This window comes from Cladophialophora yegresii, assembly GCF_000585515.1.
Source record: "Cladophialophora yegresii CBS 114405 chromosome Unknown aczIN-supercont1.3, whole genome shotgun sequence".
NCBI classification, from domain to species: Eukaryota; Fungi; Ascomycota; class Eurotiomycetes; order Chaetothyriales; family Herpotrichiellaceae; genus Cladophialophora; species Cladophialophora yegresii.
Genome location: NW_006913047.1, coordinates 2,432,413 through 2,458,485, shown reverse-complemented (window position 1 = coordinate 2,458,485; position 26,073 = coordinate 2,432,413). Strand labels below are relative to the sequence as shown.

The following is a 26,073-nucleotide window of genomic DNA, read 5'->3' as shown; positions in this document are numbered from 1 at the left end:
GAAGATATTTGCGGGCAACAAGAAGGATGTGTGTTGTCGGCTTGGCGGAGTAATAAAGGCAGTCCAAAGTGAATGAACATCACTTCATGTTCGTTGGCCAACAGGTGAGGCAGAAAGAACTGTCTTATACGCTGCGACCTCCCCATGATCCTTCGAGTCACCCTTTCTCCTATCCACTTCTTTTTCTTGTTCTCATTCTGTTTGGTTTGGGTACCACACTAGCAGGTCCAGCATGTTCCTACCTGGGATCCTAGGGGGCTGGCTTCGACGCAAAATCGATAAGTCGCCATAGTCACCCAGTGCGTTGCAGCTGCATGCGAGTCCCGCAGTTCGTGTGATACGCATCTAGAGTCACATCTGTGGTAAGAACTCTTCTGGTATGAACATGTAATACTGCCAAGCAACGGAACATCAAGTATGAAATCGGATAATTCATGTGTTGTGTTTTAAGGAGTCCCGATTGCTTTCTCTTCAACCGAGGGAGCATTACCTCTGCCAGTGTGACCCAAGTGCCATCCTGCTGGCTTCCAATGTCCTCGTGAACAGTCCCTCATGACTTCCATGCTCTTCTTCGTCACTGACCGAAGGCGGGCGTGGAAAAGATAATCCATGCCTTATCAACACTCTATGTGATCTTGCTCGTGTGAGACTGACCGGTTTTGCGCGGTGGCACGCAGGTTGCGTAAAGCGCTTCCACAGTACCAGGAGTATATCTGAACGTTACTGGAGCAGTTGCAGAGACCTCAGATGGTTCATTTCATCGAAGAGGCGCGGGAGAATTAGTTTTGATGCGAAGGAGACGAGCAACTCGATGCCGGGATTGAACTCACGTGTTGAAGCTCAAGTGGGCTTAGTGGGGCAGGTGAGCTCGCTAGAGCTCTTCTTTCTACAGTGGTCATTGGCTGATAGGTTGTGGCTTAGCCGCTGCCGATTCTTCCGCAAAGGGTGCATTGCGTCACTGGCTATCACAGCCTCACATCATTCACGTTTCCGCCACGCCTTGCTCACTTGTTTCTCAACCTGTCGCTGAGTTTCTGCAAGTATCAAAAGGTCGGAGGCTTTATCTACTTCTCCTCGCAATCCATCATTTCCTCACCGTTCCTTCACACCACCTAAATCACCATGTCCGCGCCTCAAGAAGCCCCGCCTTCGTACGACCAGGCCACTGGCTCTTCAACATCATCTAAACCGCAAGCATCGTCACATCTGGAAGTCCCCTCATCGAAGAATGGAATACCAGCGCAAGCACGTAGGTCGATGGAGGACATGCACAGACCGCTTCCTGAAGGATGGATAAGACAATACGATCCTAAGGAAAATCACCAGTTCTTTGTCAACACAAAAGCGGACCCGCCAAAATCCTACTGGGAGCATCCTCTCGATATCCCCGAGGTAGTCAATGCCCTTAGCAGTGAAGAACGCGAAAGATTACAGGCCGAGGAGGACAAGCTGAGGAGGCACTCAGACCATTCCGCAGCGCATTCAGCGGAGCACTCGGAAGATGAGCACTTCCCACCAGAGTTGCCGACAAGGCCGACGGGCTCAAAGGAACACACGGGGCAGAAGAAGAGTTTCGGTGAGAAATTCAAGGACAAGATCACTGGCTCGACACATGATGAACGTGTCCGTGACCGCGCTCGAAGAGCCGAGGAAGAAAGACAATACTACGAGGCGCACATGAAACTCAGACGGGCAATGCAACAAGCACAGATAACTGGCCAGCCACAATTCTTTGCCAGGGATCGGGACGGCAGGAACATTTATATCGAGCCGCCTGGGGGTCCAGGCTACGGATATGGCGGGTATGGACCACAAGGATATGGTATCAATCCGTATGCCAGTGGAGCCTACGCCGATCCTAACGCTCGCTTCATCCGACCTGGCTATCCTTATAACCGTCCATACGGTGCCTATCCGGGCGGCGGGTATGGATTACCCATTGCTGGTGGGTTGCTCGGCGGTATGCTGTTGGGTGGATTGATGTTCTAAGCTTCCTCAAGACTTGGTTGCGGGAACGATTGCAGGTATCCTGATCGGGTGGGGACGAGATTATGACTTATGGCAGTTCAGACTTCATGGATATCCTCGTAGCACGGCGTGCCAGTATTACAAATCCTACAGACATTCGGTTCCTCCTCCGCCTTCTTTCCACCTCGCGTGGGAATGCTTCACCATCTCTCCGTTCTTAAGCGTTTCAAAACAATCTCATTTCCCCATCCTCACAGACGTGCGCCATAACATCAATCTCCACCATGACTGTCTTCTCCCCCAGCCTCGCAACTCGAAGGAAAGTCTAAACCGGCTTGTGGTATAGCATCCACCCCGCCGCAGTCCCTATCATCCTTCTATTACCTCTGGTGTAAGAAAACATGATAGCTAGTGTTGGGGAAGACTTGTTCCCATCCATTTCCGGCTGCTTGTTTGAAGTTCAGAGTTGTGTTCGTGAACGCCTGGTCGACCTAGGTACTTATGTCGGACGGGATTTCGCCCGTGGTAGGCTCCAGGCCGCCTTGGACTAGGCAAACATAAAGTTGAGACATCGTGTGACGCTGTCAGGTAGCTCAGTCATGATGAGAGCTGGTCAGCAGAGGTAACATGGTTTGAGCCGTACATGATTCTGATGCAGAGACCAGTTCTCGTGGCTCAACTGTAAAATCGGGCTTCAAATGACAATTGATGATGCACGAGATACTGGTGTCATTTGGCGTTAGCTTTAAATGACCGCAACTAAGCGTTCGGCCTGCCTTTGATGTTCCTTCTGCCTTTTCTCTGTTCAAGGTTACTAATTATTCTCGATCTGCTCAACCACACCTCATGCCGTCTTCTGGGACCCATCGTACTCGCAGCTCTTGAAGTATGCATTCATGGGGGCAAGGGCGACGGATGTGAATGCACATGACCTGCCAAGCAGTGAGTTGTTTGGCGTGGCTTGAACACCGGCTTCTGCAGGCAAGCACGGAGGGTTACACCGTGGTCGTTGCGACCATTGCCCCTCTATCGTCGAATTGGGAGAGAGCCTGTGAGTCGTATGCACAGCTCGTCGCGGGCCGGTAGGACCTGCTTCACTGAATCGCTATGTTAGATGCCAAGCTGAAAGGATTGCCGGTCTCAGCACAGTCGATCCCGATACCGGCGAACTTGTCGAGCCATTTGACCTCGATGTCGATTACGGCCGATACTTCAGCAACGACCCCACCACCGCTGCGGTGGTTTCGCAGACAGGTGGACGCCGCCGGGCCCTTCCTCCTTCCTGCGGCTTCATGGAAGAACTTGCGTTGGAAATGGGGGATCAGAACAAAGCCCGTTTCATTTGCCACTCTCAGGGCGGCAACACAGTCCGGCAAATGATCGCTCTCCTCAAAGATGGAGCTAATGATGTCCATCCTGGATACTTTCCAGAAGACAAAAAAAGGTAGAGACGAGTGGGCGATCTCAGTGTCAACATTGGGGACGCCGTACCAAGGAACTACAATCACAGATGTCATACAAGACCTTCTATCGGTGGGTCGTTGCCGAGTTCGTATTGTTTCGAGAGGCCAACCAAAATGATCTGACAGAAATCGGGAAATGACACCGTAAGGCTTCTAGGCAGGCTGTTCGCAACGTTGCCTTTCCGCAGACCTGTAGAACGAGCATATGACTTGCTGCTTGACCATTGGGGCATTTGCCGTGAAGCTGGGGAATCTTTCCCAGACATGCGTGCACGGCTCGAGAAGAGGGGCGGTCCGGTCGAGAAGTGGCTTGTTTCCCAACGCAATGCTTTCTACGACAACAGCATCGCAGCTGTCGAGACTCTCCATCACGGAGCCAAGGACCCGTCGAAGCATGTCTGCTACTTGACGTTCTCCTTTCATTGCACAAATCCGTTCCCATACTGTCCATCGTGGGTCCCAGCCGCGCTCTCATCATTCCCCATATCGATCTACGATATTCATTCGGGCGCTTCTTCGACCACTCCCAGACGGCGATATAGCTTTGTTTGCTATTGACAGCATACGTCAGGGTTTGACCAGGGTCATATTTTGGCCCTTCTTTCAAACACTTGTGACTTTCGATGATTTCCTCAAGTGAGCGACTGCTCTTGGAGCTACTAGGCTGTTGGAAGATCTCGACTTCAAGCTGAAGCTCACGGGGCCGGGCAGCTATGTTCCACGCAAAGACGTTTTCCCACCGATGCTACCGACTGTCTACGCAACGGGGGGCTACGATCCCTTGGCGAACCCCACACAATCAGCCTCAAGGCGGAAAATACTGCGCAACAACTCGGAAAAGTGGCTTCTCAACGACGGCATTGTGAACACCATTTCCATGCGCGGGCGATCGGAACGAGGATATCATTCACGATATACCGGGGTCAACCCATTTCCGCTGGCCGAGGTAGGACGTGCTGAGGACAGCACAATTGTGTGAGGGAAGTATTGGCACTTCGGTGCTACTGGCTATCTTGACCATGCGGACGAGATTGGAGTCTGGGTCGATGCAGACACGGTAAGTTTGTGATGCTACATCTAAGCCAGCTGCATAGGCGCAGCAAGGCTAATTCTCTCTACAGGGGCAAGAATCTGAGAGACATGTACAAGAATCTGGCAGCATTGGTCTCCAGGATTCCACCTGCGTGACGGTATACAAAGTTCTAGGGTGTGAATGGGAAGATGGCCATGTCCAGAAGCTTAATACCTTCATGTTACCTGAGTTGCCTGAATATCTTGTACGCCATGACTCCGATCGATGTTCGATTTCAAATGTCGACCGACGTGGCATAAGATTTCCTTGTCTCCTACCAACATCCCAAGTTGGAGATTCATTTTAATGGCAGGGGTTCAGCCCTGTCCGCTATTGCTGCCACGTCATTGGCGGAACGGCACCAATGCGTATTACGTGCATTCAGAGACTTAAGAGGATTCTTGGTCAGGCTCGTCAGATTTGGTTGACAAGTGTAATTAGTTGTGATTCAGTCATCCGCCGCCAAAATGGCCGCGACTGGTGGCAGACAGCCATTCTCGTGTCTGACTCCATCTTCCGCCCAACATGTTCCAGAAGTCCACACGGCCGTGCTCTGAAGGACTGGTTAACTCGGGGCCGTCGTGATTCGCGCCTTGCGTCTGACGATTTCCATACCGTTTTCCATTCGACCCATACCATTATCATCGGCCCTATGCCAGAACACGAAGCTGACTAGACCGTCACGGTAACGAGAAGCGGGGATTACATTCTTCTGACCGTTCTGTTCTTGTGGGCTCGATGAACGTCCATTCCAACGACTTTGGCTCTTGCCTAAGCTGGATGATGGCCAGTCAGCCATGTGCGGGCGTGAGTATAAAGGTTCAAGAAGGGGGCATCAGTGCACCGAGCGGCGCGAGAAGGATTTCACTTTGCTAAAGAACAAGCTGATTTACAGACTCCAGGTTCTGTACTTAAAATAGCAGTGCCAGCATACCACACCAGACCACAAGTGCAGCAGCGAGAACCCCAGGGGCAACAGATTGAACTTGAGGAGATGCATTTCCCGATCATCACCACTGCCATCATGGCGCTCTGGACGCTCGACGTCTCCGCCACGTCTTTGCGTGTTCGTGTACGTGTACGTGTACGTCCCACACCCTACTCATACAAACACTCGTACTCACAATCCGCGGCGTTGACCCTCTATGATGCTGGAACCGTACAGCTGACTCCCTTTCGCTTCAGTCCACACCTCTTCAGGACGCCTGCAATCTGCCAGAAGGAGAACCACTGGGTGAAGCATGCGACCTCTCATCTGCCGAGGCGGTTGCACACGGGGTATGAACATCCATTCTCCGACTCTGTTCCGTGGTTTCTTCCTTGCCTTGAATTGATCGAATTTCTTGCCTCAGTACGGTAACTAATCAACTCGCAAACCCTCCCACAGGGCCTGACCTCCATCACAGTCGGCGAGGGCAGCACAGCTTCCGGCACCAGCGTGTCCCTAACGCTTCCCTACGTTGCGGATCTCAATCCCTCAGGCCCGCTCTCCGGGAGCGGCACCCTCGTCCTCTCCACGCCCATCAGTGCCGCTAGTTTGATGGCAGGCGACATGTCGCAGTCATCGGGGGGTGCGTTCTCTGAGGCGACTTGCGATTTTTATACCAGTAGTAGTAGCGCGGATGAGAATGGGGTGGTGGCTTGTACGGGTGATGTGGTGGGCAGTGGGAGTACGAATACGGACTCGGAGGAGGTCATGCTGAGTGCGCTGGCGGCGTGCGTCGCGTGTAGGTATACGACTGGGGAGGAGGGAAGTTTTGATGAGTGAGAGACGCAGCAGCGACCAGGAAATCGAGCGGATGGTTGGAGGGGAAGTGAGTGAGTGAGTGTGCATTCAATGGTTCGTTGTTCCTGATTGACCGAATGCCCAGTCGTATCATGAAAGGACGGTGCTTCGCATACATTATATACTTCGGATCGGTTCCCGCCAAGTTATCTTGGCCTTTTTTATTCTCAGTTTCTACGTACTGTGTTTCCTTCCGCTGGTAGTCATGGTATCATAAATTCGCCTAATACGCAGGGACGAGATATACATAGTGCAGAACCGTCGTAAAGGTATTCCCCTATCCAACACTGAATGAAAGCCACACTAAGTTGCACATGTTCCTCGTAATCCATCAATAGAATGTCGCCAAACTGGTACTTCCCGACCCACTTCGACCGGCAGAGTAGAGTGGCCTCGCACCAATCTCCTTCAGCCGTGATCGTGGGTCGACCACGTCCTTGTCCGTATGAACCAAGGGGGCGTCAAGAGCTGCCGCCGTGTCGACAGGATTCAACGTCACTTTGCCCCTCAGACGCCAGAAGCCCCAGAATGTGGGCGTGATCATCAGGATGATGACAGTAGTTACTGCCAATGAGCCTGCCCACCAACGATAAAGCACCTTGTACCGCAGCACCGGCGCGGTGCGTTGACCAAGCACTGTCTGATAGGGGGGCCAGACGTCAATCGGAGTCTGGAGCCACTCGTATTCGTACTGAAGGACGCTAGCCATGAACATGAGATTCCTGAGCCGGTCGCGCATTTCGTCCTCGATGACAGTGTGATTGTTGTCCTGTATGTACGAGTAGTAGAGGGTGTTGTAGCAGAAGTTGGGGTCCGAAAGCGAAGTAGGGCCGTAGTCGCCGATGTTTGGGTCGTCCATGCCCGTGGCCGTGTTCAGTACGGCGGTCTCAGCTTGCCTTCCAGTCGCATTGATACTCCAGATGCTTCCGTTCCAGGTCCACTCCATTTCGGCGTTGAACACGCTCTGTAGGTAATGCGCCACACCGCCGAATGTGCTAGACCCGGAGTCAATGTCACGCGCTGAGTCCAGATAGGATACAAACGTGTCATTGTCGTACGTGGTGTCGACATTGAGGCTGATGACGTTCAAGCCGTCAACACTTTCGTTTTTGGTCTTTTTGAGGATGGAATGGTCTCCCAGCCGATCGGTAGGAAATAGTGCGAACGGATACGAAATCCGTGCTGCCTGAAAAGTGCAGTTGCGCACAAGATACTGGCCGTCACAATCAGGGAGATATTTGAGGACGCTGGAGAAAGTGAAGACATTGGGTGTCTCGACATCCCAATCGATGCTAGTGGAGAAGATCCTACGGGTGAGGGTCTGGTTGGGATAGTCTTTCGGGTCCATGTTGTACGGCACATATGAAGTCGTGCAGTTGGGCCAGAAGCCAGGGGCGACGACCCTGCCAGTACAGGTGCCGGAAGCATCCAAGACTCCGCACAGCCCCGAGTCGGGATCTTTCGCCTTGTTCAAATATGTGTCGTCCCAGTAAGTGCCCGTGTCACCATCAATCAGCTGCATCGCATCACCAAACACATCATTATAGCGGCTGAAAGACCCGTCTGATAGGTACGCGGAGAATCCGGCTGGCCATTCGTTCACTATGCCGACATTGATTGGTATGTGAGTGGTGTTGCGAAAACTAGGTACGATGGTAATGGCGTTCTGCAGCAAAAAGCCTACATGTCTGTCAGCGAGAATTACTTCTTTGCCGCTCGACGAGTCACACCGTTGAGGGGAATGGATGCCACAAAAAGAGTCGCTAGCGCAACGTAGTTGAATCTTTTCCCTGCAAGTAGAACGGCGGAGAGGCTCTGGCCCATGGTCCATGTATCGTGAATATCCCGAACAGTTGCACTCTTGCGAGACGCCATGAACCACCAAGCCATGGTTACCCCCTCTGTAAGTGCAATGTGGAGGAAAACGCTGTTGGCAGAGAGAATGGCGGACAGCCATGATGCAGGCTTCAAGTATGATTCCTCCTTCTGCAGGTGGCCGTCGACGACCTGGAGCACAATCCAGGAAAACAGGATTGTCATTCCAGAAAGCATCATGGCGCTGAGACCCAGCCACGGGACATATCGTGCCTTGGCGACATCTTGTAAGTGGACCTCGCCGTTTTCTGCGGACCAAGGGAAGAATCTTGAAGCCCAAACGCGCGTGCCATTGAGTATACGGTCGGAAAGGGTTGGTTTCTGTTCTTGTAGGTCATGATCACCGGTAGGCTGAGAGGTTATGATAACAGCTTCATCTGCACCCATATCGACAATAGATCCAGAGATCGAGGCACGAAGTTAGAGTAGCTTGCCACAGGACACAAGAATGGACGCCCGAGTAGAGGCTTTAGGGACCTCGAAATCATGGCAGGCTTTATGCCAACGTTCAGAAGCGTCTGGGAGAGCCTGCAACAGCGTGACTGGCTGGCCGCGCTGCAAGTACCTGGCGGACTTGCCACCAGATAGACCATTGTTCCTTCGTCGCCGCCTGGTCCAGAACTCGCATCTGCCCATGTTGCGTCGTGGCGGCCAGTGTTGACGTTCTTCCAAGAAACACAAGAAACATTCAGCCATTGTCTTCGAATGAGGCCAGGTGAAGATCAGCTGGGTGGCTGGCTGAGCCAAGTCTCTGCTTGACGAGAGACCGTGGCCACTCGTTAAAGTCGATTACACGAGGCGCACAGCTGAACCGTTGTGGGTGGACGAACACTGCGAGCTGCCCGATTAGGGCACCCTTCATGCAAGCCACCTCAGGCGCCAGCGAATGAAGCGGTCGGAGGAGCTTGACCAGAGGCCAGATGCGCGGCAAAAGTACACAGCACAGACGAGCTCGGAGAGGGTCTTCCTGAGGGTCGGTAAGAGGAAGCGAGGGCTGAAGGATGTCGTTTGCTGGGTTTCTACCGTAAAAGAAAGTCCGGTGCCCTCTGAGTAGGAAGCCAAGGGAAGGAAGCCAAGGGACGGCACGGAGGGATGGCGGCCACAAGGCTGAAAGGTGGCAGCCACGAGGCTGAAGGCCAGCCACGGACGGAGATGGGCGTCCTCTGTACAAAGTCCGATAGCAGAGAAATGGTTGGCAGTGTTGTTGCGCCCTTCTCGATGAGCTTCTCTACCTGTCCGCAGAAGTTGGCAGTTTGATGATATCCATGATTGACGAGATTCGACAGTATCCATATACGTCGGCGCGGCTAGGAAGAATATACTGAAGCCGTGGGCACATCTGAGGAAATAGCAAGCATCGGAACAGACTTATGCGCTTGTATCCTACAGCTCCGTCACTCTTTCCTGAACGCTTCGACAGCACAAGGGAGCCGCAAGCGCACTGTAGATATCTGCCGGGCTCGATCCTTTACAGCTGCAGCCGCAGTCATAGAGAGCGCGCACAGGGAGAAATTGAGCATGGGTGAATACACTGCCTTCTTCTATGGTAGGCCTCCATGGTCATGTAGACTTGATGCGGACTGACAAGATGACGATAGGAACACTCATGGCCCCCGGGGTCCTCCACCGTGTCATCCACGGCACACACACCCCTGAAAAATGGCAGCAAGACCTCATCACCGTGCGGCCCGCAATGCTGCAGCACTACCGTCGGCATAAAGTCCGGCATGCAGATTATCCTGCCATCATACCCCACAAAGGCTCGCGAGTGAGGGGGAGTCTAGTCACGGGGCTGAACGAGCAGGATCTTCGTCGCTTGGACATCTTTGAGGGATCGATGTATAAGAGAGACGTGGTAAAAGTACAAGTCCTGAAGGACGTGGCGTTGGATCAAGCTGCTCCGGAAGACGAAGAGAAGGAGCCTGATGTGGCAGACGAAGTCGAAGCACACACATATGTCTGGCTTGAGGACGTTGAAGAGACGTTGGACCCCAACGAGTGGGACTTTGCGGCGTTCAAGCGAGACAAGATGCGTGCGTGGATGGGAATTGAAGAGGATAACAGTGTGGAGGTGGACGAGGGCTTCGCCGACGTGGATGCTGCAGCCAGTGCTTGGGATGAGGCTGATCTGCGAGAGGAAGGGGCAGAGCGGAATGGCACCACGAAGAAGCGCCACGATCCGATGGGTGGCAGAGGGACAAATGGCCATATCACACGGCAGCTGGAGGACGAGACCTTGCGGTGAAGAATAGAAAGAAAAATTGACATTAGACAAGTATTTTCGTAGCCCATGCTAAGCTGTCAAGAAAGCACGCTATACACACCAATCCACGAGCAAAGCACCCGAAGCAAGAATTGCCGGCACCCTTGCCTCATCCCTCGGAACGCACCGTCCTCCGAGTGAAGAATGAAATGTCTAGCGGCGACCATGGCTCCTCACCGCGCTGCCTTGCATTTGCTCCAGTTCTTGCTCGAGTTGCTTGATGGCAGCATGAGTAGCCTCTAGATCTTTGTTGAGACGATCTCTTTCGCCAATCAACTTCTGCTCCCAGGCTCTAAAGCGCTGCTCCTCCACCTTGACCTGCTCAGTGAACCTCTTTCGGAGAGCCTCTTCCTCTTCCTTGAACTTGGGATTGTCCAATTTTCTTGGTCTGGCCTCACCGAATTTTCTCGTCTCCATCTGCTGAGCACGGTAGGCTTCGTAGTGATTCTCCTCGGTGGTGTGGATGAGATCGAGCATGTGAGTGCGGATGAGGATGGATCGCAGCTTCTTGAAGTCGCAGTGTTCCTCATTCTCCACCTCCGCGACACCCCAAGCATATTGTCTGCCCTTGACGATGCGGCCGTCCGAGGTCTTGACATCCTTTTCACTGCCAATCACGGCAAATGGCATGGCTGCCATAAGCGCGCGGGCGTGTTGTGCAGCCGCCTCATCGTCGTCCTCGATAGGTGGCTGGTAGATCTTGATGCCCTGAGCTTCGATGACATTTCGAATGCGGTGCTTGAATCGAGCCAGATCAGCAGGGGACAGGGTATCAGCCTTGGCAACAACTGGGATCAGGTTGACACGTGTGCACAACCGCTTCATGACCTCAATGTCAAGAGGCTTCAAGGTGTGGCCGGTAGGACGGATGAAGTAGAGGCAGGCATGAACACGAAGATCAATCTTGTCATTTCGCTTGGGTTGCTGTTCTTGCAACATGTATGATTCGTGCTGGTCGTCAAGGAATTCGATGATGGGCATCCATGAGTCGCGGTTGTTGACATAGTCGCCGAAGCCGGGGGTATCGATGACTGTGAGACGGACTGCAACATGTGAGCGATGGTCCAACAATTGTGTTGGTGATATGTACCTTTGAAAAATTTCTCTTCCAATTCAGCTTTGGTGATTTCGATCTCGACCGTCTTGTCAACCTGCTTTGCATGTCGTCTCTTGTGGTCTTGGTAGTTCTTGATGGTTGTGGAAAAGAGGGTATTGATGAAGGTAGTCTTGCCCAGGCCCGATTCGCCAGCGACCTGGCACAATAAAAATGAATGATCACGATGCGCCCCAAGGGTTCATGAATCTTACCATGATGGTGAAGGCGGCTCCTCTCTTTGCGACAATCTTGTGTCGCTGGTTGGGGAGATTGGCAATGCCAATTGGCGACGGTGACTCTGCTGCTGGAGGAGCCATCTTGACGACAAAACTCGAAAGCGATTACAAGACAGTTGCTACGAGCACAAGAGGCGAAGTGGAAGAGAGTTTGAATAAGCGACAAGAATAAGGTGCAGGTCGGTGAGTGAGTGACAGCGTGGTTAGGGGTTTCCTCAAATGATTCAACACCACAAAAAGTGCAGAAGTCGCGCCCCTGAAAACCAACGTCCCTTGGTGCCTTCCCCACAACTTTAAAAGACCGCCTTGCCACAAATGCACTAGTGTCGGAGAAAAGAAAGATCGCCCCGACAACTTTTTTCCATGCCGCAGTTGAATATTGCGTCCAATCTGCGCCAACCTGGATCATACGACCATGGCAGGATGAAGACGGAATTCAAGGTATGTAGGACGCTCTGCACACCGACGCGTAGCCATCTAATAGATTAGACAGTTCTCCAACCTCCTGGGCACAGTCTATGGCCGAGGAAATCTTGTCTTCACACCAGATGGCAACTCGCTCCTCTCGCCAGTAGGTAATCGGGTGACGGTTTTCAACCTCACCAAGAATACCAGCTACACTCTACCCTTTGCTCATCGTCGAAATATCACCCATCTAGACCTTACGCCCGATGGCAGCCTTCTTCTGACCATCGACGAGAGTGGCCGAGCAATCCTGTCCGTCTTCCCGAGACGACTTGCAATCTACCACTTCTCATTCAAGTCTCCCGTCGCCTCGTTAGCCTTCTCACCGGACGGTCGTCACTTTGTCGTTGGAACAGGGCGCAAGATACAAGCATGGAGGACCCCTACCACACCGGGGCTGGGCACAGACGGTGATCTTGACTTCGCGCCTTTCATCCTGCACCGAGAGTATGGTGGTCATTTCGACGAAGTCAGACATCTGAGCTGGTCAGGCGATTCTCGTTTCTTTCTCAGCGCTTCCAAGGACTTGACGGCTCGAATATGGAGTCTGGATCCAGAAGAAGGCTTCGAGCCTACCGTGCTTTCCGGACACCGACAGCAGGTCAGAAATGTCTGGTTTTCCGCCGACCAGGAATCAATATACACGGTGAGCGAAGACGGGGCTTTATTTCGCTGGGGATATCAATCAAGTCAACCAGAGGTTGACCAAGGTTCGACCGACCCTTCCGATGAGAGGTGGCGGATTGTGCAGCGGGAATATTTCATGCAGAACGCCAAACTAAGATGCGCTTGCTACCATCCCTCATCCAACCTACTGACAGTATGTTTTGATAATGGCCTATTCTCTCTGTACGAGATTCCGTCTTTCTCCAACATTCACAGTCTCTCGATGGCGTCCTCGCGCATCTCGGCAGCAGCTGTCAACCAAACAGGGGAATGGTTGGCTTTGGGCTCCTCCCAAACCGGCCAGCTACTTGTGTGGGAGCACGCCTCCGAATCCAACATCCTCAAGCAATCCTCACATCTCGATGCCATGACGACTCTCACCTATTCCCCAGACTCTACTCGCATCATCACTGGAGCCGACGATGGTCTCATCAAAATCTGGGATGTCTCTTCCGGCTTCCATATAGCAACATTCACAGAACACAGCTCTGCTGTAACAGCGTCTGCTTACTCCAAGAGAGGCAACATTCTCTTCACTTCGTCTCTGGATGGATCCGTGCGAGCATGGGACATGCTCAGGTACCGTAACTTCAGGACTTTCACCGCTCCTCAGAGGCTGTCCTTCTCATGTCTCGCAGTTGACTCATCCGCAGAGGTGTTGTGCGCTGCATCTCATGATTCTTTCGACATTCATCTGTGGTCGGTGCAGACGGGAGCTCTCCTCGATCAACTCGCCGGACACGAAGGACCAATCTCAACACTGGCTTTTACTCCTGATGGACGGTACCTCGTCTCCGGCTCATGGGATCACACTATTCGGATATGGTCCGTCTTCGACCGATCGCAGACATCTGAATCATTACAACTCATGTCCGACCTGCTGTGCATAGCTATCCGACCAGACTCGGCACAAATTGCCGCCTCTACTCTGGACGGCTCTATCACGTTCTGGAACCTCAACACCTCCATCCAAGAATCCGGCGTCGACGGTCGTCGCGACGTCAGCGGAGGACGTACCTTGACTTCTCGCCGAACGGCAGCATCGACCCCCGGAACAAAGTCGTTCAACTCAATCACCTATTCTGCAGATGGCAGCTGTCTTCTCGCTGCCGGAAACAGCAAGTACATCTGCCTGTACTCCGTCAGCACTCTGACTTTGATCAAGAAATTCACCGTCTCGGTGAACATGAGCCTGGATGGGACACAAGAGTTCCTCAATTCCGCAGCCATAATGTCAAATGGCTTGCCAAACGGTATGATCGACACAGAAGGAGAAGCCAGCGATCTTGACGATCGAATTGATCGCAGTCTGCCAGGAGTAAAACGTGGCAGAGATGCAACGTCCAGGACTCTGAGAACAGAGGTGAGGGTGACTGATGTTGAATTTGCACCTACTGGGAGGAGCTTCTGTGCAGCCAGTACGGAAGGGCTGTTGATCTATAGCTTGGACGACGTTGGGACCGACGACTTTGATCCGTTCGATCTTGACATCGAGGTCACGCCTCAGAATATTCGAGCTCTTCTTGCACAACCCGAGCCGGAGGTTCTCAAGGCTCTGGTCATGGCATTCAGGCTGAACGACAAGCCCTTGCTGAGACATACCTATGAGTCAGTGCCGTTTGAGACCATCCCCCTAGTTGTGCGCGAATTGCCAAGGGTATACCTTGGCCGGATGTTGATGCTCGTCGCGCAGCAAATGGAGAATAGTCCTCACTTGGAATTTGCGCTTCGCTGGCTCGGGGAAATACTGAGCGTCCATGGTCGATACGTCAAAGAGAAACACGGCGACTTTGCAGCCGAGCTTCGTGGCGTTCTTCGAGGCGTGGACGGTATAGGCAGGACAGTGCGAAGTCTCAGTGAGCGGAACGCTTTTGAGATTGAGTTCCTCTGTCATGCCTCGGATGGGCAAGTTGATCTTGCTCCCTATCCGTTGGGCCAAGGTGACCATCCAAAGACCAATGGCGTCACGAATGGTGATGGTGGCGAACAGGAATGGATTGGACTGGGCTGAGGCTAAACAAACCTGGCACTGTCGATTTGCAGTGACGGTAGGTGGGAACTCTACTGCCTGGGTGTCTCAGGGTGAAAGGTACCTCACCTGTACTTGACCTTCACTTCACACGTCAAATCACTTCAACGTCTGAGCGATCAAACCATCCCTCAACGCTCCGAGTGTACCTCGTTGTCCTCACTACCCAGTGGCACACATCCCTCCTGTCCGCACTACGTTCTTGAAACCATGACGGAATCAAGTCACTTCTCAGAGTGCAACATCCAGCAAGCAGTGTCAGAAGTCGCCACAAGTCTTGACATGAAATGGGACGCCAGGGCTTCCGGTGCCTCCGATCAACAAGCAGCGAGCGCCTGGAACTCAAAAGCCAAGAAATCCCCGCCCTCATGGGCTCATCGATTACTGCCAGTGGTGCGGCTGGAGCGATTACAAGGACAACATGACGAGACACCTCGAGAATTGTGCTTGGAAAGACGCAGATCATTCTGTGCCGACCGGCTTGGACTATGCTGACAGGCTCTTGCAGCCTTGATGAACGAGTGTCCTCCATTACAAGTATGCCTTGCACAACCCTAACGGGATAAAGCCCGTGTCAGTGTGACAGTGCTGACTTGAGATGCGCAGGCACAACGGCAAGGACCGACACTTCGGGACACCTCTCCCTTATTGAGTGCGTGCACCTCTTGCACCACCATATGCATAGTACCTGCTAGCGAGCACAAGAACCCGCAATGTCAGGTTGGCAAAGAGCTAGCAACCGAAACATGGCTGCAGGGGATCGGTATCCTCAAGAAACGGAATGACCGCCAGGGTACGCATGCACAATCAGCGTGCTGCAACGCGGGTGGCGAGCTTCTGCTACATTCAACTAGCACAGGATCGATAGTAGAGCAGGGGTTGAACTTCGAAAGAATACCCGACGTTATGAATAGCGCGTCCGACTAACGATTGTGGCTGCGTATGCTCACGAAGGCGAAGTTGTAACTTTGCAGAAAAACTACTCCATACAGTTGACAGTACCGAGACAAGCGTGCTGCGTCGTCAAGACATACGAAGTAGTAAGGCGCCATACATGTGCTCTAGAGCCCACCTACTAGAGATCAACCATCAGCATGAGTCCTCAGTATTCCGTGCCCAACCCTGTGCTCACATGGTGCCTCCCCTGTCGCATCTGATCGCAGTCGAGTCAGAAGGTGCACAGCCACTTATTCCTCTGGTGACTTTTTGTTTTCAATTTCCGCTTGTCAGTTTTGTAATCCCCACTTGAACCACAAGGATGTCTCTGCAGAAGCATGTCAGGCGAGTAACGCCTTGATATATCCACTAAGCAGGGGCCGAACATCGAAACGAATAGTGCTAAGAAAGTTCATATCGTATAGCACCATCTCAGCGTAGTCATTGAAGCGCCGAGGATACCGACTGGAAGAAGCTGAAGAGAGAGAATCCGTGATTGCACCACCCCATGGCCGATTTCCATACCCTTTGAACAGGCAAGCGCAGAGACTGGCTATCTTCTGCAACGAGATTGTTTAATTCGACAGGCCACCTTGTGTAAGGACCGAGGCCGAACCCTTCAAGCTTCTGGCTCTCTGTCGAGGCTGTTGCCCCTTTTCGCTCACGGACCCGACATCGCGCTAGTGCCTTGGCATCAGACCTTTTCCTTCCTTGAGCGGTGCAGAGTATCGGTGCTTCAACGTATTATAGATACTGAATACGACTCGGAGAGTCGTAGCTATGGAGACTTGACGTCCGCAAAAAGTCCTGTTACTGCAAACTCGTACGACAGCACCAACGTTGGCTAAAGCGACCATGACACATTTTTCAAGGCACCGACCAGGCCGCCTCCGCCTTCCCCTCGATCCAGCGTGGAAGTCGGAAGACGAGTACGTCCAGTCGGTTCTCACCTTCGCAACAACCTCAGATCTATTCCGCAATCTCTGTGGCGGAGTACATATTCTGGACTTCCTCACGCGAGAACCTGATCTCTACACCACCGTCCTGCCACCAGAATGGCGCGACTGGTTCGAGCAGGTCGACATTGATCGAGTCCTCGACCTACTCATGCGCGATGATCTAGCCAGGTACGTGGATGCGGACCAAGAGTCCCAAAACTCAGACACCACGACGCCACGTCCTCCAGCAAGTCTGGTCGACTATATCTCCACAATCAGAAAACATAGCCTCAAACGGACATTCACACCACCCTCAGACGACATCTCAGAACTACCGCCCCATGTCGCCGTGGGGATGAAGACCAAGAAAGTGCACGAAGTGACTAACATTGCTGCGTACGTGGGCCAGCTGTGCGATGAGTTCTCGTCACAACATCCGGACCAGGAACCTCTGACTGTGGTTGATTTCGGCTCCGGCCAGAATTATCTGGGCCGAACGCTAGCTTCACCGCCGTACAATAAGCAGGTCGTTGCGATTGAGAAGAGGCACCACAATATCACGGGCGCGAAGAGCATGGACGTGCATGCGAAACTGGCCAAGAAGGAGAAAGTCATGCGGAATAAAAAGGAGTGGAAACGCCAGCTTGGGCTTAGCAACGGGAGTCAGAATGTGGCTGGGAAGCCGCCGCCGCCGACGACCCTATCGGTTGAGAACACGCCCTCGAAGTCTCCCTCGGAGGATGTGTCGACTACTACAAGGCTAGACTCTCACACGACAGAGCCGAACATTGTAGGCATTGAACTCGGAGAAGGCAAAGGCAGCATGACGTACGTCGAGCATGACATTCAAGACGGATACCTGGAGCATGTCATCTATCCCGCAACTCCCAAGCGGCGAGCACCACAAGACCAAGACCAAGCACAAGGACAGGCCGAGTGTTGTCCGGCAGACAACGACCAAGAATCCTCAGACCGCAGGACGCTACCCATCCCACCGCCTCCCGCAGCACACCCGCCCTCGATAGTCATCTCGCTACACTCATGCGGCAACCTCACGCACCACGCGCTACGCTCCCTCGTGCTCACACCCTCCATCCGCGCCTGCGCTGTCATCGGCTGCTGCTACAACCTGCTGACAGAACGCCTCGGTCCCGTAACGTACAAACTGCCCCAACTGCGCCCAAACCACCCGCGCTTGGCCGCCACGGGCGGAGCATACGACCCGCACGGCTTCCCCATGTCCAAGACGCTCGAGGATTTCGTGCCGCCCTCACAGGCAGGCCCCGATCGCGATACAGATCCCCAGGCTGTCACTGGCGTCCGCCTCAACATCACAGCCCGCATGATGGCCGTCCAAGCGCCCTTCAACTGGGGCCCGCTCGACAGCGAACTGTTCTTCCGCCGGCACTTCTACCGCACGCTCCTGCAGAAGATCTTGTTAGATCTGGGCGTCGTCAAACAGTGCCCGGACCCGGCTCAGGTCCCCGCGGGAGGGAGCATCACCGGCCGCGACGACCAGGGGACGCCGCTGATCGTGGGGTCCCTTCCGAAGGCCTGCTTCGTGACGTTCCGCGCGTACGTGCGCGGCGCGTTGGCGAAATTGCGCGCCGACCCCACTGACGGGGATATGGTCACGCGGCTGACGCAGGGTCTGAGTGATGAGATGGTCGACGCGTACGAGGCCCGCTTTGCGTACGCGAGGAAGAATCTCGCGGTGATTTGGAGTCTCATGGCGTTTAGCGCGGGGGTGGTGGAGAGTATCATTGTCACGGACCGGTGGTTGTTTCTTAGGGAGCAGGAGGGTGTGAGGGATGCGTGGGTCGATGTCGTGTTTGATTATACTTTGAGTCCGCGCAATTTTGTCGTGGTGGGAGTTAAGTAGAGAGCGGGAGGAATAAAGACAAAACTTGGGAGGTTGGCGTGAAGCTCGGTAGCCTGTCTAGATCAGACTATGCCATGGGTACTGTACTATCGTGGACACCGCTCGTGCGTGCGTCTGTTATGTATATGCAAAAGGGGCTCTTCCTATGCAACTGGCTGACTGGCTGACTGGCGGTGTCTAGAATCGCATGAAACTATAGTCTATTTGTGCCCTTCTCTTGAGACGATCTCCCAGGATATGCTTCTTCCAAGCCTGTACCCCGGCATGAGATGTAGGAGAGATTAAGTGTCGACATGCGGGTGACGGCGGTCTTCACCCAAGATGCGATACCTCAGCAACGCAGAAGTCTCCGACTCATATTTTGACTCCTCCCCTGCTTCTCGGCAAGGAAGTCCGAGCCACACCAAAGCCCTCGCAATCCCTCACAACTTCGTGATCGGTGTCACACCTTCCAAGAACCCGCCCTTCACGACCGCCGAGATCAGCTGATTGGCAATTGCCGTCGGAGGAGGCAACCTTAGATTCCCTTCCTTGTACCCCTCCGGCGCTGGGTCACCCAACCCGCTGGTCCCATGCGTCAATGCCTCCTGGATTTCCTCCAGTGTGAACCACTTGGCGATTTCCAACTCCGGATCGAATTCCAGTCTGATCTCCTCGTCCTTAGGTGAGGCGACCTGGGCGATTGCCCCGATCATCAGGTTCGCCGGATATGGCCAGGGCTGTGTGGAATGGACCAGCACGCGCGACAGTTTGACGCCAGATTCTTCCCAGACCTCGCGCCGGACGGCGTCTTCGACAGACTCGGCTGGTTCAATGAATCCCGCGAGCGTGGAGAACCAGTAAGGCGGCCACCGTTTCTGGCGACCTAAGAGGAGACGCTTGCTGTCGTGGCTGAGCACGGCCACGATAATGGTAGGGTCGGTTCGCGGGAATGTAAGATTTGACAGGGTGGTTCGTGTCGAGCACGGTTCTCGCTCTGGCGGTGTCTCGGCCTTGTCTTTGGGCGGACAGACTCGTTTGGCACCGCCGTGGACGGAGAAGGTCTTGTGCCCGCACGTGCCGCAGAAGGTGTTGCGGAAGTTCCAGTCCAGGTAGTGCCGGCCTTGTGCGTACTCGGCGGCTAGATGCGAGTCAGTCTCGAATGATCTGTCTGTAAGATAATTATATGCCAAACTCACCGACATCAGCGGGGAAACTCATGGCTCTCATGCCTTCGCTGAATTTCAACCCGGACGCCACGAACGTGTCGCTCAGTTCATTGGCCTCCTTCTCGAACGTCTTTTTGGGCGTGATGTCCACGGCCCAATGCGGCGCCCCCGTGAAATTCTTGTACGAGTATCCATCCTTGACCTTTTCGTCTAAGCCCAGAAACACCAATTGGGGATAATCTATCCGCGAGTCAAAGTCGTCTACTGTTTCCTTCTCGGTCCTGTCAAACGGATTCGTAGGGAGAAGCGATTTGAGGTCATCTAATGTGGCGTAGTGGATCTCCGTGGGCGATTTTATCAGCGGTGAAAGCGTCTTGAAGACGAGGAACCTCGCAGAGGGATGGGAGAATGCGCCAGCGAGAAAGGTATTGTCGTCGCGCAGGAAGGACACTCGGTTGATGGGTGAGCCTGGTCCGGTCAATGCTTCTGAGCTCGAATTATTGTGACCTTTGCACGCACCTCCAAAGTAATTCGTCACCTCTTTACCGAACTTTCGACCCAGCGCAGAATCTTGGTCCAGATGCGCGGGATGCGGCAGCTCTGGCTGCGGAGGGGCAGGCATCTTGGTGATTTCGTTGATGATGTGTGGAGCGCGGACAGCTGAGTGGGCAAGTCTATATGCGAAGCAACGTGAAAGAAGTCTAGAATGTGTCCTTACAGCGGTTTTGATCATCAACTCTGGAACAAGAGTCCTGATACGACTGGGAGGATGAGAAATCCAAACCGCCCAAAAAGCCGTACGTGTACGTGTGGAGTCCTGTCGGGACGATGTACCTGGTTCAGATTGTGTGCTTCTCCGTGCTTCAATCACAACCCCTCGATTACATGATGGCAGCCCTGGAATTCTGTGCCTCGGGAGTGCAAAGTCGTCAAAATCCATTGCGTTATCGGAAGTGACCTGGAAGGGAGGTGAGGGCACGATAGTGGCTTCTCTACCCCGCACCAACGTCGGTCGCGGATGTTCTTCCGCTCCACCTGATACCTCACCACTGGGTCTAAGGTCACGTGGACTTGGCGAGACCTCCTTTTCATCCGCCTGTTCAAGTTGCTTCCCTCGCTTCCTCTAACAACCACTTGGGAACGCTATAGACCGCCCAAGGAATCTCCGCGGTGTCTATCACAACACCAACGTCCATTGATGTACTATTGATCCCAAACGCCAAGTTGCTGCCGACTTTGCAGTGTCTTCGACCTGGATTATTCCGTCGACTAGGCTCTTTGGGTTTGACACGAATAGATTCGCGAAGAGCACATGAAGTGGTTGGGACCATCCTCCCGGACCGTCTTCAGCTAATACGGATGCTCCTTGTTATACACAGTATGCCACTGTTGTGACCAAGCCGATCGGTCTTCACAGAACGGGGGTGTGCTCAAGAGTCGACTCGGACTCCAATGCCATATCTCGGTTGAATGCCGAATGCCGGACTCATTCTTTCGTGCATGAAGGCGTATCCGCTTTGTGTAACGCAAGGTTGCCCTAACGAGGTAGGGCCGTGTTGAAGATGAAGCGCAGGCCGCGGTGCCCCTCACAGGTCTCGACAGCTCCCAAGTAAGAGGGCTCGACTTTATGGTCAGACTCCTTCACTACGGTCCACAAAGATCTCGAGAGCGATGCAGATGGAATCCTGCAAAATCGCAGTATGTTAGGAGCCCTATTCCGCCTCAGGAAGGAACACGTCGCCTTTCATGGATTTGATTCTCCTTGTAGAGGCTTCACCGCCTCTTAGCTGCACAGGTGGCAGCTCCCTGCCGATGTGAAAATCCAGGTTGATGTCAAAATGGAATGTCATGGCCGACCACGACCAGAATAAGCTGCCGCGAACTATATTGCCCGGCGTGGTTCATGTAACTCCCCCACACTCAGCGCATTCCTCTTCCCAGTATTCCAACGCCTCCTCCGATCGTATGCGATGAGGATGATCAGGGTCAAATACCCGTTTGCAGGTCTCCACGACGTGCCGCATCATCTCCAGGGCCGGAAAGTGCTGGCCGAGTTTCCATAAGCAAATAGCCAGATTGTTCTGCGACAGCAGTCGTTCTGGATGATCCTCCGCCATTGTCTCCTGAATCCGCACTACCTCTTCCAGCAGCCGCTTCGCATCCTTGACCTTGCCACTGACTACATATGCTTGAGCCAACTCAAGCTGCGACGCCAGTCGAGCTGGATGATCCTTCGACACTGTTTGCTCAACCCGCACTACCTCCTCCAGCAGCTTAACTCCCTCCTCAATCTGTCCATCAGCCTCATACGCCAGTGCCAACGCATGCTGTGAAGCCAGTCGATTTGGATGATCCTCCGCCATTGTCTCCTGAATCCGCACTACCCCCTCCAGTAGTTCAACTGCCTCCTTAACCTGTCCATTCTCCGTATACGCTTGTCCCAAGTCATGCTGCGACGCTAGTCGATCTGGATGATCCTCCGGCAGTGTTTGGTCAATCCGCACTACCTCCTCCAGCAGTGGTATCGCAACCTTAACCTGTCCATCGGCCATATATACCCGTGCTAAGTTGAGCTGCGAAGCTAGTCGAGCTTGATGATGCTTCCCCAATGTCTGCTGCTGCACCCGAGCTACCTCTTCCAGCAGCTTAACTGCATCTCGGATTTTGCCAGAAAACAACAAGTTTCGACCAATAATGTGATATAGCCCGACCCAGCCTTCATCGACACTGAATCTATCAAGTTTCAGATGAGAACACAGCCGATCAAGCAGCATGAAAACTGTCTTGTCATCCCTCATCTTCTGCAGCTGCCATCCACATTCCACCAAAATAGAAGCTACCATTACCTGAGGCTCGGATTGAAAGGCGCACCTCATCTCCCAAGAGGTGATCGCTTGAAGGTGGGGTTGGAGTTGCCGTGCGTATATTCGCCACATCTCTTTCTCGCTAGCCGACACCGCCACCACACATCCCATGCAGATCCAGGATTCGTGCTGTTGCGGCTCATCTTGACGGTCTCGCGCCCACGCGTGCACCAAGGGATGCATCGATACGCTCATCTGCCCATGTTCAACAGTGGTCGACACCAGCGCGAATGTTCGCAGCGCATTGACAGCCTCTACCAGCCGGAACGAATCCCAGACGTCATCACTAACTTGCATGAGCGAAGGCAGTCGAGACACATGCCACGCCATTAGCGGAAAATCGTCCTCATCTGCCGCTTGGCGAGTTTGTATGCGCTGCGCTCCTTTCCATGCCGCCTCAAACACGGACAATGGTAGCTGGCTCGGCCCGCACACCGCCAAGAGGGGCAACACTTCCAATGCATCCCGCGCCGATTGTGCCTGGCTCGCCTGTAAGATCTCGACCGCCGCTTCAAAGGTTGCGTACACGTCCCGATACCGAGACTGAGCTTGAGATGGCCGAAACTCGAGAAGTCGCTTTCGTTGACGCTCAAACGCCCGGGGATAGTCCGCCAGAGTGCAGTGACCTCGTTGTATATACGCGCCGGCCTGGATTAAGGCGAGAGCATGTGACTGGAGCAAGATCGCCACTTCTCGCGCGTCGTCCTCGAGCAGACGCTGGCTGCTGGGGACACCGGCTGCTTTCAGTAACAGTTCCGTTGCGTCGTCTGTCGGAAGTCCTTCCAAAGCCACGTATTCAGCGGTGGCATATTGCTCACATTCTGCATTCCTCGACGTCAGCACCACCACACCGGACGACCCAGGGGGAAAGTAGGCTTGATAGTCGACGTTAGGGTCATCTGCATTGTCCAGCACCAACATCCATCGCCGCGTAATGTTGGCGAGAGCCTGCCGGCTATCCTCCCATGTGGATACTGGGATTTGAAGTCGCCTAGTGATATCGAGAAATCCGTTCTCCGCCAAAGATGACGTGCTGACATCAACCCAGAAAACACCCCAGAATCTGGCACGAGTTAGTTACGTCACCCAGCATGGCAACGTGAAAAGACAGTTATAACCTACAGCGGCCGGACGCGCTGCGCAAGTTGTAAGCTGATCTCGCTCTTACCCTGTCCACCTAGGCCCGCGATGACCACGCGACATTGATTGCTACCCGGGGCGTGCCGTACCGTGGAGCGGACAATCCTTTCCAGCTTATCAAGTATGTCCTTTCTCCCTGTGAATAACGTGTTAGGTGAGCGAGGCACTGCCCAATGTACGTTGCCACTTGGTGAGCCCGTGCCTGGCTAGATCAGCAACCGGCATGCTATAAATAGGTAAGAAGCAAAAGACGTACCTCTCAGAGATTTATCAATTTCCCCCTTGAGGCGGGTGAACGCGTACTCCCCTTCACCGTAGATCAGAGGCATAAACACACCGAAGATCCCCAGTAGACAATATGCCTTGTCCTCCTGCTTCTTGGTGTTCCGTTTTTCTGCCCAACGCAAACGGTCGTCCACACTAAATTGAGACAAGGCTGCACCGCGGAGAGCAGCGGTCGGAATATCCGTAATCTCGTGGATTAGCTGTTCGAGCGCCTTCTTATCACCCAGGCGCTGTTCTTCTCGCGAGAAGAACTCGACCGACGCGGGCGCCAGAAGCTCTTGTAGGGTCCAGCCGCGTGTAAACCACCTGCTATCGCGGAAGGCTTGCTCCCACGTCTGGCGAGAGTTCGCGTCTCGGCTGTAAATCGAGACGTCTAGTAGAAAGACGTAGCATTTATCCGCATTGCGATACCAGCGAAACATCGAGTTGATAGCCTCGGAGTATTCAGTGGAATTGGCTTTATTAATGCAGCATGTATCCACCCAGAAGTGTGCCATATTATCCTTTTTCGCTTGTTCGCCACAGAACCGGATCTTAGCGGCCCCAGCCTTTTTCTTCCATGATTCACTTCTGAGGTCGTCAAAATTGACCTCGTCTTTATCGTCTCCCCAGGTGTGAGAGAGGATGGCGTAGGCGGGAAGGTTGTCTTGGAGGTCTTCGGTCAGGCTGAGTCCACCCGCACCGTCAATCTTTAAAAGGCGCATCGTGTTGGCTTCGTCCGTGGACCGCAGCAAGGGAACAATCGCTCAGTAGATGAAGCCAGACTAGATGGTTTCACTTAAGAGCGGCCGATTGCTCATCGCAACAGCCTGCGTGATGGCCCCTGGATAGGTGAACGGGCGTGGAGAGGCAGGGGCAGCGGTTTCTTGGTGAGAGAACGGTGACTTTTGATGGGAGAGGGTATGTAGTAAACACAGAACGATGATAAGCTAGCGATTGAACGCCTCCGTAGACACTCAGCTCTAGATGACGGCCCCGACTGTCCCAGTGATGGTACAATGACATGTTGAGAAAACGGTCATCAGGCTGAACACAGGCTCTGTAGTCGTCAAACCGGCCTGGGACAACACAGCCCGGTGCCTTGCATGTGATGTGCGAGCGATGGAGGCATAGCGTCCCACGTGGTCCCCGACGTGCCAGCAAGACAGCCACGGACAGCCCATTCGCTTGTTCGTAGAAGCAGCATGAGAGTAGGAACTTTGTAGCGAGCGCGATACGAGTTATGGAGCGGACACGTGAGCGGAAGACCCCGCTTGCTCTTTGCCGCGTGCGGGGGGGGGGACCAGACTCAGTCAGACCGAGACAGCAAAGCGCGGGCTCGGCCGGCCGTCTTCAAATGACAAATTGTGACTCCACACGGGCTGGGAACAAAATTGGAAAGCTACCCCGGATCGTCATGACTCCGCCAAGTGCGTCCTACATGCGTACCGCGATTCGTAGAACATCGGTACACAGTACCTACTCCGTACCTGCTTAAGCTAAGTAAGCACTGTGTACGGAGTATCTATTGCTTATGTAGCCCTAACGCTATATCCTGGCCTTCTACGCCACCCGGACGGTCAGCTTGTGGTTAAACCTCAGACTCAAGTCATGCCATCAGACTCCAAGCCGGGAGGAGCGAAAAGCCATGTCGCACTGCACTGGTTAAATGCGTCGGATACGTGTTGAAACGTGGCATTCGAGCACTGCGTCCTCTTATCTGCAACATTGCCGTCCCTTGAGCAGAGAATCTGGAGGACAGACCTCCTGGGGTTCATATACTGTTGGGATAGAAATTCTTACTCAGGTGAGTGGCCCTACAGGATGAGGAACTGCTGAAACCCGTCACCTTGATTTCATGGTTGCTGAGCCGTCGGAGTTCATGCTTGCCAACCAGTCGGGGCGATGTCAGCACGATTTTTGGCAACGAACCCTCTGAAACGCAAAGCAAACCACGCCCTCTGCATACCCGCAGCACCTGC

General features: G+C 53.6%; 8 protein-coding genes across 8 annotated transcripts; 4 read left to right on the top strand and 4 right to left on the bottom strand.

The window, feature by feature from the left end:
- Positions 1–1,122: 1,122 nt before the first annotated feature.
- Positions 1,123–1,989, top strand: A1O7_04624 (uncharacterized protein; the record flags this gene model as incomplete). Its single annotated transcript, XM_007758634.1, has 1 exon — positions 1,123–1,989. The coding sequence occupies one exon, from the start codon at positions 1,123–1,125 to the stop codon at positions 1,987–1,989; it is 867 nt and encodes a 288-aa protein (XP_007756824.1).
- A 4,631-nt stretch (positions 1,990–6,620) lies between these two features.
- On the bottom strand, positions 6,621–8,551 carry A1O7_04623 (uncharacterized protein; the record flags this gene model as incomplete). Its single annotated transcript, XM_007758633.1, has 2 exons — positions 6,621–7,969; positions 8,020–8,551. 2 exons carry the CDS (start codon positions 8,549–8,551, stop codon positions 6,621–6,623), a joined length of 1,881 nt encoding a protein of 626 aa, XP_007756823.1.
- A 1,201-nt stretch (positions 8,552–9,752) lies between these two features.
- Positions 9,753–10,409, top strand: A1O7_04622 (uncharacterized protein; the record flags this gene model as incomplete). The annotated part of the gene is made up of 1 exon (XM_007758632.1): positions 9,753–10,409. The coding sequence occupies one exon, from the start codon at positions 9,753–9,755 to the stop codon at positions 10,407–10,409; it is 657 nt and encodes a 218-aa protein (XP_007756822.1).
- Positions 10,410–10,580: 171 nt separating this feature from the next.
- A1O7_04621 (uncharacterized protein) lies at positions 10,581–11,840 on the bottom strand (the record flags this gene model as incomplete). The annotated part of the gene is made up of 3 exons (XM_007758631.1): positions 10,581–11,470; positions 11,518–11,680; positions 11,736–11,840. 3 exons carry the CDS (start codon positions 11,838–11,840, stop codon positions 10,581–10,583), a joined length of 1,158 nt encoding a protein of 385 aa, XP_007756821.1.
- Positions 11,841–12,182: 342 nt separating this feature from the next.
- Positions 12,183–14,901, top strand: A1O7_04620 (uncharacterized protein; the record flags this gene model as incomplete). Its single annotated transcript, XM_007758630.1, has 2 exons — positions 12,183–12,200; positions 12,253–14,901. The coding sequence occupies 2 exons, from the start codon at positions 12,183–12,185 to the stop codon at positions 14,899–14,901; spliced, it is 2,667 nt and encodes an 888-aa protein (XP_007756820.1).
- Positions 14,902–16,710: 1,809 nt separating this feature from the next.
- On the top strand, positions 16,711–18,675 carry A1O7_04619 (uncharacterized protein; the record flags this gene model as incomplete). The annotated part of the gene is made up of 1 exon (XM_007758629.1): positions 16,711–18,675. One exon carries the CDS (start codon positions 16,711–16,713, stop codon positions 18,673–18,675), a length of 1,965 nt encoding a protein of 654 aa, XP_007756819.1.
- Positions 18,676–19,097: 422 nt separating this feature from the next.
- Positions 19,098–20,445, bottom strand: A1O7_04618 (uncharacterized protein; the record flags this gene model as incomplete). Its single annotated transcript, XM_007758628.1, has 3 exons — positions 19,098–19,795; positions 19,854–20,291; positions 20,343–20,445. The coding sequence occupies 3 exons, from the start codon at positions 20,443–20,445 to the stop codon at positions 19,098–19,100; spliced, it is 1,239 nt and encodes a 412-aa protein (XP_007756818.1).
- A 1,279-nt stretch (positions 20,446–21,724) lies between these two features.
- On the bottom strand, positions 21,725–24,816 carry A1O7_04617 (uncharacterized protein; the record flags this gene model as incomplete). Its single annotated transcript, XM_007758627.1, has 3 exons — positions 21,725–23,750; positions 23,810–24,029; positions 24,084–24,816. The coding sequence occupies 3 exons, from the start codon at positions 24,814–24,816 to the stop codon at positions 21,725–21,727; spliced, it is 2,979 nt and encodes a 992-aa protein (XP_007756817.1).
- Between the last annotated feature and the right edge of the window lie 1,257 nt (positions 24,817–26,073).